An 18,125-nucleotide genomic window follows, 5' to 3' on the forward strand; every position below is an offset into this window, starting at 1 on the left:
CATAAATAAAAATGAACACACCAAAGCAAATGGGGAGAGGGGGCGACCTTCCCATCTGCCAGTGACACCACCAACACATGGAGGTTATCATCAACTCAACCCACATCTCACTGCTTCAACATCTCCAAGGGTTCTGCTGCTCTTCACCTACAGGCTCTGCTCGGCTCCACCACAGGGTGTTTGATCTCTGGCATGGTCCTGTTAACCTGCACTTCCTTCTTGAGGGCAATCCCACACCACCTCCTCTAGCTGTTTGGGTTTAAAATCATGGAATGTGCTGAGCTGGAAGGGTCCCACAGGGATCACCCAGCCCAGCTCCTGGCCCTGCACAGACACCCCAACAACCCCAGCCTGGGCATCCCTGGCAGCGCTGTCCAAACGCTCCTGGAGCTCTGGCAGCCTCGGGGCACTGCCCATTCCCTGGGGAGCCTGGGCAGTGCCCAGCACCCTCTGGGGGAAGAGCCTTTCCCTCATCTCCAGCCTCAGCCTGCCCTGGCACAGCTCCAGCCATTCCCTTGGATCCTGGTTCACAGCTGCCCTCACAACAGCATGACCTGGGCTCCCTCTGAACGAACAGTGAGTTCAGAACATCATTTCACCCAATCCATGGCTTCTCACACATGAAAAAGTTTCAAGTTAACCATGCAGGGAAACACAAGCAGGGGCATTGCTTAGTTTCTTAGGGAACATTTGGATTTCTGCCTTCTGCACAGCAGCTCACACTGGGTGATAGCTATTTCGGCTTTGAAAACCGAGATAAGAAGATCAAAAGGAGCTTCATTTTGTTTGGATGCAAACCAGCATCACAGAATCACGCAATCACCAGGGTGGAAGAGACCTTCAAGATCACCGAGTCCAACCCATGCCCTAACACCATCTCAACTAAACCATGGCACTGAGTGCCACATCCAATCTTTTTTTAGACACATCCAGGGATGGTGACTCCATCACCTCCCCGGGCAGACAATTCCAGATCTTTATCACTCTTTCAGTAAAGAACTTTTTCCTGACATCCAACCCTTGGCGCAGCTTGAGACTGTGTCCAAAAGCTGCCCTCCCCAAAGCTGTCAGAAGCACTCAGGTTTTGAAAAGGTTTTACTTACTTGTATTTTAAGAGCAGCCACTGAACAAACCACAGTCCTACAAGGATCATGCCGTTGATTTCACAAATAGAAAAAGCCCATTGCACCCGATCAAAGCGATCAAAAAATGCATCTGGGAGGGGAGGCTGCACCTCCTTGGGAGGCACTCGTTCATGAACCACCGAGATAGTCACCGTGGTGAAGACAAAACAAAGAAGTGCATAAATAAAAGCCAAGAAAGTCTTGCCCCACTCCATGGGATACTGCGAGCGCTCCGGCTCTGGCATGGGGATCTTGATCATCTCCTTCTTGAACCCGTTGGGGACCCCGTTGAGCTTGAGTGCGGCGCCGAAGCCGTTCTGGCGCGCCGAGTCGCCGGCGCGGATGTGCCCGTTGGCGTGGCCGTTCTTGTGAGCCTCCATGTGGTGAGCCATCTTCAGCCCCTCGATCATGTTCAGCAGCCGCTGGCCGCTGTCGGAAGACACCCGGGACAGAGGGGATTTCTTGAAATCCTCCTCCGTCAGGTTGATGAGGTCCCGCCCAGTGAAGCTCTTCAGGGGCTCACAGTACTCCGGCACGGCATTGTCCATCAGCCAGCTGGTCACCTCCTCGGGTGACCACAGCACCACTTCTTTCATCTCGCCAGGGACGGTGGCACATGGGCTTTAAAGCGGGCAGCAGTCACTGCGGCTCCAGCACAGCGGCGGGAAGCTCCTCCTTGGCTTCATCTTGTCCTGGGAATGGGTTTGGCCAGAGGCGAGAGCTGTCCCCACCCAGCCGACACCAGCGTGCGGGCGCCGCGGCCAGCATAGGAGACGCTCTACTTCATCTCCGTGTTGGCATTCTTCTTCCTGGGGAGGGGGAGAAAAACCCAAAACCAGGCGTTAGGACGGCGTTTAGCCTGCAGTTCATGGCCAAAGCCAAAATTCCTGCACAAAACCAGCTGTGCCCAGGATGGACAACAGACTCCGGAGGGAAAAGAGCAGCAGATTTGAGCTCCAGCCTCACACACAGAGCACTGTCCTTCCCCAGCTCGCTGCTGATTTCTTAAAAGATTTAACACCACCTTGCAGCTGTGGGAAGCCTCCTTCTTGCTCTGTATTTGTTGTATTTTCTACTTCTATGCTCTAGTCCATGAGCAGCGCCCAAAGTCCTCTTACAATCATCATACTCATGGATTTAAGGAGCTACAGAGCAAATCTTCGGTATTATTTGTGGCAGAAACCCTTTCTGCCCCTTACAGACTGGCATCTTAATGCAATGTGAGGCACTAGTGATTGAATACAAAACCTGGTTTTCATTCTGGAAGGCAAAAATCGTAAGACAAAATCCCAGAGTGATTTGGGTTGGAAAGGACCTTAAAGCTCATCCCATTCCCCCCCTGACATGGGCAGGGACACCTTCCATTAGACCAGGTTGCTCCAAGACCCATCCAACCCACCCTACAACTCCTCCAGGTGTCACATATAGTCATCAACACCAAAAAATGGGTGTAGATAAGCAAGGATCTAGTCTCTGGGCCAAAACACCAGCAGGAAAATCAATTATCAAACAGATTAGCCTGAAAAGAAACCAAAGCACTTAGGTCTGCAGGTATTCAGCAGCTCTGTGAGGTATATTTGACTGTTTCCAAGGTATAGTGCTCCAATTCAAAGAAATGTTTTCTACCAGCCAAAAAAAAAGGAACCAGGAGAAAAATGATTTTTTTTTTAAAAAAAAAAAGAGGAACTAGGTAAGAAACTTCTCCACCCAATGAATTACAAAAATAGCTTAGCAAAACTGATCGCTTCCAGCACAAAGGTTACAAGAACATGGAAGTTACTTGCTTGGAATCTCTTCCTAAATTTTTGACACACAAGCAGTAAAAAAGGCAGCAATGGCAGTGACCACCACCAGCAAATGCCCAGGTCTGAGGTATTTATTCAACCAACAAAAACTGCTCCTGTCCAGAGCAAGGAGATGAAAGCAGTGGAAGCCCCACCATCCCACGGCCCACGTGCTCTGCTGCAGCATCATAAACACGAAGTGAGAAGGTAAGAGCACAGGGGAAAAAAACCACTTTGTATTTTCAGAAGTCAGATCAAGCCTTTATCAGCTGTAAGAATATTTTTAGCCTCTTACAGGCTCCCAAGTGTTTGTGTTTCATCGAAGGGAGCAAAGTTGTGACTGAGGAAAACCAAAATAATTTACCCTACTGGCACGACTTGAGTTGAAGTGGCTCAGAACAGATACAGAGCTTTACTCCTATGCAAACGTGAGCACACTGCACATGTGTTTGTTTTTTGACCTGTTACCTCTAAGCTCAGCAAGAAACACGAGGTGCAGTTTTTAATCTGTTTTTCCATGGAATGAACCGTGATGGTTGAGGAAAGAAAAAGCTCTGGATGGAAGGACTGGGAGTACTTTGGACAGCCCACCTCTCACTTACTGGGCACCCCAGGAATGTGCACATATTTAAATCCACCGAGCAAGCAGGGATGAAGATGTCTCTTCTACCTTGTGAGTATCTGTGTTGTTTTAAAGCAGGAGTGAGGATACAGCTCCGTTTGCTCCCTTTTCTTTCAGTACTGAGGAAGGCTTTCAAGCCACAGATTGCTTCATTATTCAAGTTGTGTTTAGCAAATCAGTATTTAGTTACAGAGCTCTGAACATGGAAAAGGGATGGCCTGAATTATGCATGGTAGCCCACATTAGAAGCTCAACAAGGCCGGACTGAGGAGCAGCTCAGCTCCACCCGCCTGTCTCCGTGTGCTCATCTCAAACCCCGGCTCTGGCAGCACAAATTCCCGGCAGACAATGCTAACAGACTTCTCTGTGGGCTTGTTGCTTCCCAGGACGGTGCCTCACGATGTTGATAAAGCCAAAGTTTTTTATCTTTAATGCTGTTCCTCCAGCTGGCCTCTGGGCCTGCAGCAGGGCCCAGCTCCCCATGCTGTTTCCCAGCCTGGCTTTGGGGCTCTCAGAGCACTCTGCGGGCACCACGAGGTGGGGCAATATTAAACCTTGTCAGTCTTCAACACTGGAATGCCTGAATCCCAGTTTCCCAAATCCCTGAACTGTTATCCTCCTGACAGAGCAACTTCCTGACAACATTTTTAAGGATTCAGGACCCCAAAGACACCGTTCGGGAGCCTGCAGCCAACCTTCAAATTACATCTCCACTGCCAGGGAAGGATTAGATCGGATACTGGGAAAAACTTCTCCACGGAAAAGGTTGTCCATCCCTGGAACAGGCTGCCCAGGGCAGTGGCAGAGTCACCATCCCTGCCTGGAGGCATTTATAACATTTGTAGATGTGGCACCTGGGGACATGGTCAGTGGTGGCCTGGGCAGAGCTGGGGAATGGTTGAACTCAATGAGCTTAGAGGGCTTTTCCAACCTAAACCATTCCCTGATTACACTCCATGCAAAGTTGCCAGCAGGTTCTAAGATGAGCTCCAGATGGAAAAATCTGTTGCCAGCTGCAAATAGCACTCAGATACTGGCACAAGAGTCCCAAAATGCTGGTGTGACCCCAGGATACCTGGCCTGGCAGCCTGACAAAAACCAACAAATGTGTGTCTCGCAGTAAAACTGCAGGTTTGGGCAACACTGCTGAAAACTTCAATCAGTTCCAAAATGTGCAACCCTAGCCCGCTGCTCTCACACCACCAGAGTAAACCACTATCAAGCACCTTTCGTAAAAGCAGAGTAAGTGATACTCACAGGAGCAAGGCTCAGAGGAAAGGTAATCCTCTGCCAAGGACATGGGCCATGGAGACGAGTCATTTTCACTGAGAGTTAAAATGGGGGAAACCAACTAAAATTTTTAACACCACTTATCATCCAAGCCTGTTTTTCACAGCCTAATGGGGGAGGAATAGGCAAAAAAGCTCCTTTACTCACACCTTCCAGCTTGTCACATTAAAAATTCCTCATTCCCTATGGTGTATCCACGAAAGCTTGATGGGGTGAGCTTTGCAGAAACTCCAGGGGACTAACAGCCCTCACTGACTCCTTCGCTTCCACAAAAGATCTCCTCCTCTCCACACAAGCTGAAGACAGAAGGTGGGTACCAGTGTGAGCTGCAGCCAGGCCACATCCCCAGGCTCAGCATGGTCCCACGAGGATGGGGCACACACAAAGCTCCCCAGCTCTGACACAGGTTCTTTAGGCTGGGTGACTAAAAATTCCCTCCTTCCGCAGCAGAGCTGCCTCACTGAGGAGCCTGAACCCCACAAGGAATTATAAATAACAATGTGATTATCATAACAATGCAGCTGCACCACGATAATGATGCCGTGGAAAACCAGTACCTCAAAATACCCACACGAGAGTGAGCAGGATGACACAACCTCATCATGGGCTCCAGGTCGCACCTCCTCGTGTTTAAAGGACCCTTCTTCCCCCGTTCTCAGCTAACACTGAAGTGCTAACTCAAAACATGGGGAGTAATTCCCACCACCGCTTCCATCTGCACCTTGGCCACGGCCACCCCAGAGGGTTAAACGAGTATTTGGGGGTGCACTGTTACAACCCTGCCTGTCAAGGCCTGTTCTCTTCTCCTGAGGTGCAGCTGGGCACAAGGAGCATCCATGCTTTTGGTTAAAGAATAAGATAATCAGCCAGGAAATCATCAGCTGGTTACTCCTCCACACTTAGAATCACAGAATCATGGAATGATCTGGCTTGGGAGGGACCTCAAAGCCCATCCAGTGCCACCCCTGCCATGGGCAGGGACACCTTCCACTGTCCCAGGCTGCTCCAAGCCCCAATGTCCAGCCTGGCCTTGGACACTGCCAGGGATCCAGGGGCAGCCCCAGCTGCTCTGGGCACCCTGTGCCAGGGCCTGCCCATCCTCCCAGGGAACAATTCCTTCCCAATATCCCATCCAGCCCTGCCCTCTGGCACTGGGAAGCCATTCCCTGTGTCCTGTCCCTCCATGCCTTGTCCCCAGTCCCTCTCCAGCTCTCCTGGAGCCCCTTTAGGCCCTGCAAGGGGCTCTGAGCTCTCCCTGGAGCCTTCTCCTCTCCAGGTGAGCAGCCCCAGCTCTCCCAGCCTGGCTCCAGAGCAGAGGAGCTCCAGCCCTGGGAGCAGCTCCGTGGCCTCCTCTGGACCTGCTCTAACAGCTCCACGTGTTTCCCATGCTGAGGCCCCGGTCTGGGGGCTCCCTGCAAGCAGAAACTGCTAAGTGTCATAATTAACACTGATGAGACAAAACCACATCCACCTAAACCAGCAAAAAACCACCTCCCAAACCAGTTTGTTCATCTCCAAACTCCTCCTAAAGCACTTTGAAACCCAACCAAAGCAAAGCAAACCTAAGCCTTCCCAAATCGAATCATGCCCTCCTAATGTTTGTGCTTTTACTCTCTCAGCTTTGCTGCCAAGGCAACAGTCACTATAGAAATCAGTCAAATAATCAGCTATTTCAGCAACTCCTCACCAAGAGCCAGGAAATCCTTTCAGAGGCAGTGGGTGTGTTCCATTTGCAACCCTCGGCATCCTTCTTGAACAGCCCAGAAAAGTTGGGATGACCCCTCGGTGAAAAGTTGAGTTTAAACGAGAGAGGTTTGTAAGCACAGCTGGGAGATACCATAACAGCATTCTGTCACTTGGAAAACTCTGAGGTTCACACTGATAATGTGTGTACACAAATAAGCAGGAGAAACCCAGCTGCTGTCAGGATTGAAGATTTAATGCTTTATAACCCAGCCCACCAGTGAATTCCCCAAGCTCCCTGACGAGCAGGGCTCACACAGAGACCGAGTGCTCCGGATAAAAGCTGGGAGCTCTCGTCCTGTGTTTTTAGAGCACAAAACAAAACTGTTCACAGCCTGAGTCACTGCTACAGTCACCTCCTCTCCAGGCACTTTATCATGGCTAACAATAACGCTCTGACACCTCAATAACTGCACATCCTGTACTTGACAAGCACCTCTGCACACCAATTTGCAAGGAAAGGGCACTGCCTGCCACAAATAATGTGCTGGATAGCCCTAACAAGCTCTCAAGCAGTGTTTCCCTCCCTCCAGGACAGCCCTGCCTCCAAACCAGCATCACCCCTTCTGTACCACAAACAAGCAAGAAGCTGCTGGCAGCGTAAAACGGGCCAGTAAAGCTGGGTTTGTGCTGGAAATACAAATATACACAAATAAAAAATAGCTGTAAGTATAACTATGAGGCACAGGTGGGCTCACAAGCTGCACAGAGCTCCCAGATAGGTTTCCAAGGTCAGCCCCACATGGAAAACACTGGCCTGTGGACAGAAGGAGCAAGTGGAGTTACTGCTATAAAAAGTGAGAGGGGATGAAAATGCAAAGCAACACCCACATCCCCTGAACAGCTACTCACACAGCTTCAGAGAGAGGAAAAGCCCTGCCTGAATACTACATAAATCCCTGAGCAGCCTGGTTTTTTCTAAATTACTTGATGCCAAGAAGAAAAAAAAACCCCTCACCATATATTTTCTATCCTAACTGAATTAAAACAAAAACAACAAACAAACACCCAGAAATGAAAATCCACTCACGGGCTTAGATCTGGGTGTAACAGCTCAGAACACAAGCCCAAAGTTGAGCGGGGAGGATTTAAAGCCCAAAGTACTTGGAGCACATTTGGATAACCAAATAGATCCCACCTCCAGATGGGAACACCACCAGTGAGTATTTCCCTCCACGAGACTCCACCAGAGCTTGGAGCATCCTGGCCTAGTGGAAGGCGTCCCTGCCCATGGCAGAAGCTGAAACTGGATAGTCTTGAAGGCCCCTTCCAACCCAAACCATTCCATAATTCGGTGATTTAAAGCCCTGCATCTCAGCTTTCTTCCTGTCCCACCTTCCTGGTGCAGTAGTTATGGAAACCTGCGCACCCTGCCGAGGAGGCCTCACCTGCCCCGCCGGCTCACCCTGTGAGCAGTTGCTAGGCAGGGCTTTTGTTTTCCCACGAGGGAAATGCTGCTTCCAGCGATCTGGGGATGGGAAGGATGGAGTGGGGATGAGGGCAGGGCAGGTTTAAGTTGCAATTATTTCAGGCTGGGAAGTCACCCCAAGTCAGGGAGGCAGAGCCAGGCACCAGGCCCAGAGCCTTTCTGCCCATGCCAGGGGTAACCCAAGCACCCATCCCATTTTGTACTCCGTTCCACAATCCTAACATCTCAATCCTGAAGTAATTCAACACCTGCAACAAAAGTGGGGCTAATATTGGCTTATTATTGAACATCCATGTTTCAGCTCCCCACCCCAAATGCAAAGGTGGGTGTGAAAATACCAACAGAACATCACAAATCTTCAAACATGAGTTTAGATTGGATATTGGGAAAAATTCTCCCCTGTGAGGGTGAGGAGGCCCTGGCACAGGGTGCCCAGAGAAGCTGTGGCTGCCCCTGGGTCCCTGGCAGTGTCCCTGGCCAGGCTGAACTTGAAGCACCTGTGGAAGTCGCTGCCCATGGCAGGAGGTGGAACAAGATGAGCTTTAAGATCTTCCAAGCCAAACCATTCTGTGCTTTTATGAATAATCTGCTTAGAAACCAGGATCTTCAATGCTTCAGCAGCTTCCTACAGCAGAACCAACCCAACCAGCACCCCCAAACCAACCCACCCCCTTCGGGCACCGTGCCGTGCTCAAACCTTGCCCACGTGGGATCTGGACAGGAGCAGCGCTGAGTGTCTGTGGGCTCTGTGCTCAAGCAGCAGCAAGCTCTGGCCGCTGTCCCCAGCACAGCTGAACACACATCCCTGTGCTGCCTCGGGATCTGGGTCAGCCAGAGATAGGGCAGGGCTGGAAACAGAGCCCCGTGTCCCCGTGCAACCCCGCAGACAACTCCGGTACTGAGGAGCGCGGAGCGATGCTCGCCATCCCCCTGAGACTATCCAAACCTCCTCAGACTGATACACAAGCAACAAAGGGCCATCAAAGGAAAACAGATGAAACACTGGAAAGGCAGAAGGTTTTTTCCCTACGAGGCAGGGCAGAAGGATGGAAGCAGGAAAATAAGGGGACACTAAATGTTTGTGTTATGATCCATATTTTAACTCAGTGCAGGTGTTTTGGGAGGTTTTTTTACCTCCAGTGACTACCTAAAAGCCATTTGTTATCAGAAAGTTAGATTTGTGGGAAACCTCAACTCAGTGCAGGTGTTTTGGGAGGTTTTTTTACCTCCAGTGACTACCTAAAAGCCATTTGTTATCAGAAAGTTAGATCTGTGGGAAACCTCTGGGAATCTAAGTGGCAGCACGAATTTAAAATTTAAAAAATCATGGGACAGAAAGGGAAGTTGTGCCCAAGGAAACCGAGAGCAGTCTTGTGACTGATGGTAACGCGGCTCTGAAATGCAGACTCCAGTATAATCTGCCAAACCAGCCATGCAGATTAGGAAAAGGAAGCTTGGCAGAAACCACAGAGAAAACAGATCCTCACTGAAGACTTAAGTCAGTTATTCAACATATTTTTTTAATATTAGGGTTTGTTACTGGCCATGTATGAGACAGTAGCCAGACCACAACAGTTGCTTCCTCCCAACTGCCTTTGCCAGGGTTGTAACTAAAGCAAAAGAAAACTAAGTTTACATGCTAGGATACCCAGTCTAGAATAATATTTCCATATTTCATTAGCAATATAAATATTTTATTTCAAATATCCTACTTTTGAAGTCCCAACACATCAGAGCCACATCAAAAAGACTCCGAGCCTCCAGAGCTGAAATGTAAATATCTATAGATATTCATCCATGGTGCTGTTCTCTGCATTTCAGCTGTTACTTTTCATAAGCCCACCCAAAAGACACACCATCAACATCATTCATTTTCAACGCCCTTCCTCTTGGAAAACAAAACAATCCCTGGGTTTGCCTTTATTAATTTAGTTTCATGTGACACAGAGTGTCCCTTGGTCTGAAAGACAAAACACCACAGATATTCAAGATTACTTCTGGTATAAATAGCCTGGCTTTTTGAACACAGAACCCTTCTCTTTCCAGCAATACCTGCTCAGAGTTGCACCACAAATCAAGTAAGTCTCTTCAAGACAGGTATCTGCAGGATGGAGAGGAAGGCTTTTATTGCATAGTTGCTCTAGAAAAATCAGAAACACAGGAAAGGGAAGAAAAAGGAAAAAAATCCCAAACCATCTTGATTGCCAACGAGTAATGGGTGTACAGCCTGCATGGTGGGAATGTGTGTGGCTAGAGCCAGATCTCCTGACAATGCAGATGAACTGTCCTGGCATCTTCCTTTTCGTGGTTATGCCACAAGCAGGAAAAACCCTCTCGGTTTATTTGCCGAATTCCAGTCCCTTTCTTTCCTCTCCATCACAGGAAGCCAAATCCCTCTGTTTGCACAGAGTTCTGCCACTGCTGGCCTTGGCCTTGATGGCAAAAACAGGCTCCAGCAAACCCAGTGTGGCTGGGGACACAAATCCTCCCCTTCCCAGTCCAGCCATCCAGCACCTCCTCCTCCTCCAGCAGCCACAAGGAGGGTGCCAAACAGCTTCAGAGCAGCTCTGGACCCTGCTCCAAGGGTCCTGCTTTTGCATTTCACAGGTGATTTCATCATTGTTGCTCGGTGTTTCGGGCACTGAATGCAACACTTTGATGCTTCAACAAAATTCAAATTTCAGAATTTGGTCTCCAGAAACCCAATCCAATTCCTCCCTCAGTGCTGCAAAGTAGCTTTATCTGTGTGTCAGACTAGTCCTACTCATTGCATCGACTGTTCCTACTCAGCTGCTCCCAATCCATGTCAGTGACACTGCTCCCATCGATGATCCTGTGACACCAGCAAATCCTGCTTAAATCTTGCTGCTGACAAGTGGGCACTGAACCCAAAGAGCAGGAATACACAAACATCCTCCCTGAAACATGAAGCATTCCTTACAATTTGAACTGATAGATGATTTAAGATTACAAAGTAACACTGAAAATGCTCTTCCTTCCACACTGAGTGATGGTGACAGTGCGTGTACCACCAGGTACACATCAAACAACTTCCCAGACCACAAACAGAGTCACTTCAAGTCAGTAAGGTGTGTTCAAAGGCTGCAAAATATGTTTTATATATTCCCCTCAGCTCAAAAGTTATGATCAATTAGGTTCACAAAGAAGGAGAAATAAGGAAAGGTAAAAACTCAGATCTCGCCATCTTACTGTTCTGGAAATTATGAATATTTCAACAACCACCTGAAAGCCTCAGAAGTAAGTTCCTCCTGCAGACACATCCAATTACCTCTAAATTCCTCTTCTAGTGGCACACTTGAGGCACAGGAGATGTGCCTGTGCCACATTGTCCAACATCTGTATGGAAGTGTCCATCAGCCGCCTGGTTACGGAAAATGCCAAGGAATATTTCTGGAATAGTGGCTCTCAGCCATCCTTTCTCCTGCAGGCAGCCACTCCATGACCTGGCACACCGAACAGGAACGACTGGAGGGCTGGGTAACAGATCCACAGGCTGAACTCGTAGGATTTGAACACATCAATTAGATCCATTCCAAAAGTAACCTGCAATTCCAGCCAAACAAGGGAATCTCAGCCGGAGGTGCCGGCTAAGTGCGACCAGCCTGTGTTCATGCCATGGAAATTAAGCTATGTTTAAAAATAGAATCCCAAAATGGTTTGGGTTGGAAGGGATCTTGAAGTTCAGCCAGTGCCACCCCTGCCATGGGCAGGGGCACCTCCCACTGTCCCAGGCTGCTCCAAGCCCCAATGTCCAGCCTGGCCTTGGACACTGCCAGGGATCCAGGGGCAGCCACAGCTGCTCTGGGCACCCTGTGCCAGGGCCTGCCCACCCTCCCAGGGAAGAATTTTTTCCTAATATCCAATCTAACCCTACTCTCTGTCAGTTTAAAATGGAACAATATTTCACCTTCCAAACCCCCCCACCTGGGGAACGCTGTTGTCCACCACTCACCCACAGCCCATAAAACTGTTGCAAAGCAACCCAAAACAGACTGCAAAGCTCAGCCAGCACTTTGTCCACCCTTCACAGCCAGAAATAACTAAAAATACTTCAATCAGATGCCTCCTGAGATGGGGGGGCATGTGATCCCTCTTGTCAGAAGGGACTGAGGGGTGTCCAGCTGCCAGCACAAGGCACAGCCTTGAGCAAACTTTCCTTACCAGTCTAAACACTTCCTTTTAACTAAAAGAAGGCAACCCAAAACTTGCACTGCAAGACGCCCTCCTGCAGATGTGTTTCCTCTCGTGAGGCTTTAGGCAGGAGGGGCTAAGAGCTGATCCCATTCCCTCCATCCACCCCAGCACGAGCACCCGCTTTATGAACGCACCACAAGCGCGGCTCCCCGTGGGGCACCCGCCACACGCTGCTCCCAGCAAACACAGCCAAGTGCTGAGATAATCTCTGTTGGTTCAGGCACTCAAAAGCCACATCCACCCTTGGAAAAACAATTAATAAAAGTCAGCATTCTGTCCCGGGAAGTGGACATGGGAAGTAACCATTTAATCGACGAAGGGACGCCTGTCGCTTCGGAAGGATCGCTGCGAAACCAAGCGTGGGTTTCACAGCTGCTGCTACACAAACAGTTAACGTGCAACAAGGAGCAGCCCTGCTCTTACAGCAGCCAGAACTGCAGGAACCCAGCGGCTCTGTTCTCCTTCCAGAAAGAGGAACCCAAACAAATCAACCTCCGTCCCTTCTGTGGCAAAGTACCGCATGACCCGCCAGCTCCAGAGGCATCTGGCTTAAGGATCTTGAATTATTTGTTGTTGTTAAGTGTCAGCAGAGGAGAGGGAGGGAGAGGAGGAAGGATTTCAATCTGCAGTCACGTGCACGCCATAGCTCTCTGCAAGCAGATGGGTGAAGCTCAGATTAGCAAGGTATTAAGGAGAGCAACGCAGGGACACCGATGAGGTGCTGCTTGAAAATAGCCCCACTCTGACCTATCTCCTCTCCCAGATGGATCAGGAGATCCACAGCCATGGCTCTGTGCTCACAGCAAGCCATGGCTCTGTGACTGCTGGGGAAGGATAGGAGATGGCAAGAGTACTGGAAAAAGCTGCTGAGGTTGAAGATAAAAGGGGAATGACCAAGTAGATAACGAAGCAGCAGCTATGCAGGGCAGTGTGATGCTCCTTTCCATCTCCCTGCAGCAGAGCCACACAAGAGCTAGCTGGGAATAAGCACTTCCCTTAGGTAAATTCTCAGGAGACACATTCCCTAGGGACGTCCAGCAGGATCCAATATCCCTGCTGTGTGCCTGAGTACGCAAACAAAAAAGGGGAATGACAATTCTGCTGCTGCTTCTGATGTGCAGGGGCTCCTCCTGTCCCTGGGGTAGCAGGAGCAGGAGGGGTGAGGTAGGATGTTCTGGTACTGCAGCAGTTCATCTGGGGGTTTGGACTGGATGCGGGGAAGGAATTGTTCCCTGTGAGGGTGGGAAGGCCCTGGCACAGGCTGCAGCAAGCTGGGATAGTGGAAGGTGTCCCTGCCCATGGCAGGGCTTGGAACGAGAGGATCTTTAAGGTCCCTTCCAACCCAAACCAGGCTGGGATTGTGTGATCTGACAAGGAGCCCGTGAGGCAGGACACTGGGAAAAGCCCATGCAGGCACCTCCTGACAGGCTCCACGGCTCCCCAGCATTCCCTCCAGGCCTGGGAAATGCATATGGGCCTCCTGAACACATCAGCAACCAGCATATTTTAGGAGTACAAAACAAATAAGGGCCAGCTTGCCACAGCTGCTGCTTTACCCACCCAGCCCACGGTCAGACTTGCTCTACAGGGCTGCCCTTGAGCTGTGCTCTGACACGCAACTTTTAGAGAAATCTCCAAGATCTCCTAAACCTGATAAAATACAACATTTTGGTAAGAGGCTATTAAAAAAATAATAAAATCTTCCGTGTAGAAAGATCATGAAAATTCATTGTGAGTCCTCCAGGAATGCCAGAGCTCCTCCCGCAAGCAGCGCAGAGCTGTTGTGCATTGTAAATGTTGAAATGACTAATGGTGGGAAAAATAAAAGTGGTATTCTGGAAACAAGACCAAGTGCTATGAGTGTTCACACCAAAAGATATTAAACAGTCACAGAAGTTCAAGTTTGGGGTTTGATTAGGTCTTTTTGTTTTGCTTGTGTGGTTTTTAGAGATAAGGGTGGGGCTACCAGAGATAGCACAGGATATAAATACACATGAGATTCTCTTTTAAGAGTAAATATATTATTATCTGTCCTCAGGCATTGCAAAAGCTTTTCACTGGGTCTGAAAATAACCTAAATTCACAAGTATTTCATGTGGGTGAGGGGATAAAAGTACTGTAGCAAATATCCTGATGAAATATGCAGCTCACCCTGTGTGGCACCACAACAGCGCTGACAACGAGGGTCTAACTCTAGGTTTGATTTCACATCAGCAGTGAAACAATGTGGGGACTGGAATTTATCTGATCCTGAAACAAACTTCTGCTGGTCTGGATCGGTCTGAAACGTAAGACATGCCACATATGGCACCACATAAATTCAGATTTGATGGGGACACAGTTGAGCTCAGCCCAGAAAAGCCAGCATCTCCTGGACAGCACAAGGAGACCATGTTCCTATGTGGTTTTGGGATTTCTTGCCCTCCCCAAACATCATCTGCAGGAGACAGGTTGCCAGCAGCAGGGCTTGCCGGCTCTCCTCCCTTTCTGGAGGAGCAGGGAGGAAGGAACAATATTCAGAAAGCTCTCGAGAAGCAGTGGAACAGCCCCTGGGGTATGGAGCGGACACAGCGCCAGCCCAAGAATCAGGAAACCTGGAGCTCCTTAGCCCACTAAAAGCCAGGTTTTGCCAAGTAACCAATTTCCTTACACTCTCCATTAAATAAAACATGAAGGGCAGGCAGAGACATAAAATATGAATGCACACACATCCGAAAGCAACAGGCCCTGCTACTGTAGGTGCTGCATAAATCATTGAGGACAAAGGGACTTGTGTCCCCTAACGGAGGGCACAGAATTTGGGGTCAGTCAGCAGGCAAGGGAGTCTGATATTAAAAAGTGTTGCATTTATATTTGCCTTTGTGAGCTACACTGCCTAAAAGTAGCAGAAACCACTTTAGTTCATGTATTATTTAGTCAGGCCAGATGGGTGAAAGGCAGAACCAAGCCTCGAGACAAACATCAGATGATTTCGGTGTGGGTCTCCACCAAACACAGCACTTGGAATGGGATGGCATGCACAGAATCCCAGAATGTTCTGGAAGGGACCTTACCTCCAGTTCCACCCCTGCCATGGGCAGGGACACCTCCCACTGTCCCAGGCTGCTCCAAGCCCCAATGTCCAGCCTGGCCTTGGACACTGCCCGGGATCCAGGGGCAGCCACAGCTGCTCTGGGTAGTCCCTGGGGACACTCACTGGAAATTCAAACCAAAATGCTCCTTTCTGTCTGATTTCCCTGCCTGGGGCCACGACAGCAGTTCTGAAGTGCACTGCTGAAACTCACTGCTGTTACCTGTTTTCCAGAGCTTTGCCACGCAAACACAGCGTCTTCACAATTTCAAGTGTTAGCAGTTACAAGTATTGCTTTGGCAAATTTCTCTAGGGAAGAGTAATAGCTACTTATGGAAAACTTGCCCCCAGTCACTGCCATCTCCTTCGTCTTGAGATTTTTTTATTTCAGGCAGCTGACTGACAAATAACACTGCTGTTTACAATGCACAACACCTTCCCTCTTCTGCGTTGGTACAATTTGCTTCGAAAGGCACAGCAGCTTTCAGACAACTGGTGGCAGACAACAACCTCCAAGTTCAGTCATGACAACTCTGTATCTAGTTGAAAAACCACCCTCCACCTTGAAGAGTAGGCCCAAAGTATTTCTGGCCTACCTTTTTATTACTCTGTATTTACGAAGTAGACTTGAGGCGACTTTGCAGCCAGATGGATGAGCTCAGGATGAAGCCTGTGCTCAGCTGTGTAAGTGAATTCTCTAGGACAGGACATGCAAAGCTCCAAGCCAGTGGTGCTCAGGTCTTCCAGGGACTTCACACTGCTCTTTCCTACCTCACAGGACTACAAAGCTCAACAGGTCCCCACTGAAGACCCAGAAATAGACACATCTGCCCTAACACAACTTGTGGCTGCCTCCTCCTCTGATTAGCCAGAGGTTCAACAGAACTGAACGTCATCTTCATGCCCAAAGTTATTTCTGAGTATAAAATCACTTCACAGACTCCCAGAATGGTTTGGGTTGGGAGGGACCTTAAAGCCCAACCAGTCCTACCCCCTGCCACGGGCAGGGATACCTTCCACTATCCCAGGGTGCTCCAACCTGGCCTTAGACAGATGGAGCAGCCACAGCTTCTCTTTGCAGCTTCTGCTCACCAGTTTTCAAAGGTACTTTTTAGACAGGACTCCCTCCCTGCTTCAAAGCTCGGCATAAAACTGGATTTATTGATGCAGCCCCGTGACTCATCAGCAGAGCATGGAGACAAATTGTTATGTGCAGGAATCTCACAAAATCAGGAAGAAATAAAGAAACTGGGAAGAAAAACCAGGAGCATTCACCTGAAGCTGAGACCTAGACAAGAACCAGCAGGAGTGTTTGTGCTCTTTGGCTTTTTTCCTCTTGATTCTCCTTTCCATCCCGGTAGAGTCTGCTCTTCCCTCTCTGCTTTGCTCCGTGAGGCCCCTCCCAGCCCCACGTGTCAGACCCTTCCCAGCCCAGTGACACAATCCAGATGAAAAGTCACCAGCATTAGGAGAAAGCAGAGAGGCTCTAAAACCAGGGAAGTGCCAAATCACCACCAGAAAGAGAGGACAGAGTATTTTCAATAACTTTGTGGTGTCTGCTCATCCTCCTCCCTGCCCAAAAGGAGAATCAGTGTGAAAGGATCCCAAGAACTGTAAATAAATGATGACCCTGTTCATCAATGAGCTCAGACTGCAGTGAAATGAAAGCCACAGCATGCTGGCTCTGTAATCACTCAGAATAAACCCCTCCAACGGGATCACTCCTGTGCTGATGGCTCAATTATGCCCGGGCAGAACGTTACACAACATTAAACATTAACAAAAGTCTGAGCCTGGGTCACTCTTCTCCCACATAAATCCAAACCAGTAACCCGGTGCCCTTAGCTTAAGTAACCCCAAATTACCAGATCAATTCTTTTCCCACCTCTCCCTTCACATCTGGTAAAAGCCAAGCCATCACACACAGGGAAAAATGTCTGCAAACAGTCCCTTTGCTGCACCTTTGTACTGTTATCATTTACAATACACATGGTTTGGGAGAGGGTTGTGATGTAAATTTAGTAGCTCAGAAATCAAACCGGGGCAAACTGTTCTGGGCTATCAGAGTTCACTCTCACCTCCCCTTCTTCACTCTAAAATCCTATTCCCAGCAAACAGCTGCACCACTTCTGTTTCCTAAAGCAGCAAGGAGATCTGTGAAGGCAAACATAGCAGAAAGTTGCTTTCATTTCTCATTCAGCTTTTGCAGTATCATTTTCCATAACTTCACCAGGACTAGAGATCCCCTCACCACCTGAAAAATCTGTCCACTCTCTCTCTGCAACTGTATCAACATAAACTAAAGTTTCTCAAGGTTTGCCCAGGTCAGATCACAGGATCCCAGGATGGCTCAGGCTGCAGGGAGCACAGAGGGCACCTGGTGGCACCTCCCAGCTCCAGCAGGGCCATCCCGGAGCACAGGCACAGCACTGTGTGCACACAGCTCTGCAACAGCCCCAGGGAGGAGAGCCCAGAGCCTCTGTGGCCAATGTGCTCAGGGCTGGGCACTGCCCAGGGCAGCAGTTCTGCCTCCTGGGCAGGGCAATTGCTGGGCTCAGGCCCTGCCCGGTGCTCTGGTGCCATTGCTGGGCCCCGGAGCAGAGCCCGGGCCCTGCCCTGAGCCCTCCCTGCAGCCAGGGACAGCCAGGGCTGAGGGCCCCTCTCAGCTGGGGCTCCTCTCGAGGCTGAGCAGCCCCGGCTCCCTCAGCCTGTGCTGGGCACGGAGATGCTCCAGGCCCTTCCTCAGCTGCGCAGCCTCCGCCGGCCCCGCTCCAGGAGCTCCCTGGCCCTGCTGTGCTGAGGAGCCAGGGCTGGACACAGCACTCCAGAGGTGCCTCCAGGGCTGCCC

At 49.6% G+C, this 18,125-nt stretch overlaps 1 protein-coding gene across 3 annotated transcripts in view; it reads right to left on the reverse strand.

Moving 5' to 3' along the window:
- Window positions 1–18,125, reverse strand: part of SGMS1 (sphingomyelin synthase 1) — a 66,749-nt gene that overhangs the window by 11,643 nt on the left and 36,981 nt on the right. For all 3 annotated transcript variants that reach the window (XM_042021909.1, XM_042021920.1, XM_042021930.1), the window contains exon 3: window positions 1,104–1,933. In XM_042021909.1, coding sequence (XP_041877843.1) covers window positions 1,104–1,720 — 617 coding nt within the window. In that variant the 5' untranslated portion in view covers window positions 1,721–1,933. The remainder of the gene's footprint in view (window positions 1–1,103; window positions 1,934–18,125) is intronic.

Source organism: Corvus kubaryi, unplaced genomic scaffold (genome assembly GCF_017639235.1).
Source record: "Corvus kubaryi isolate FWS band 111438036 unplaced genomic scaffold, C.kubaryi_AGA036_p1.0 126, whole genome shotgun sequence".
NCBI classification, from domain to species: domain Eukaryota; kingdom Metazoa; phylum Chordata; class Aves; order Passeriformes; family Corvidae; genus Corvus; species Corvus kubaryi.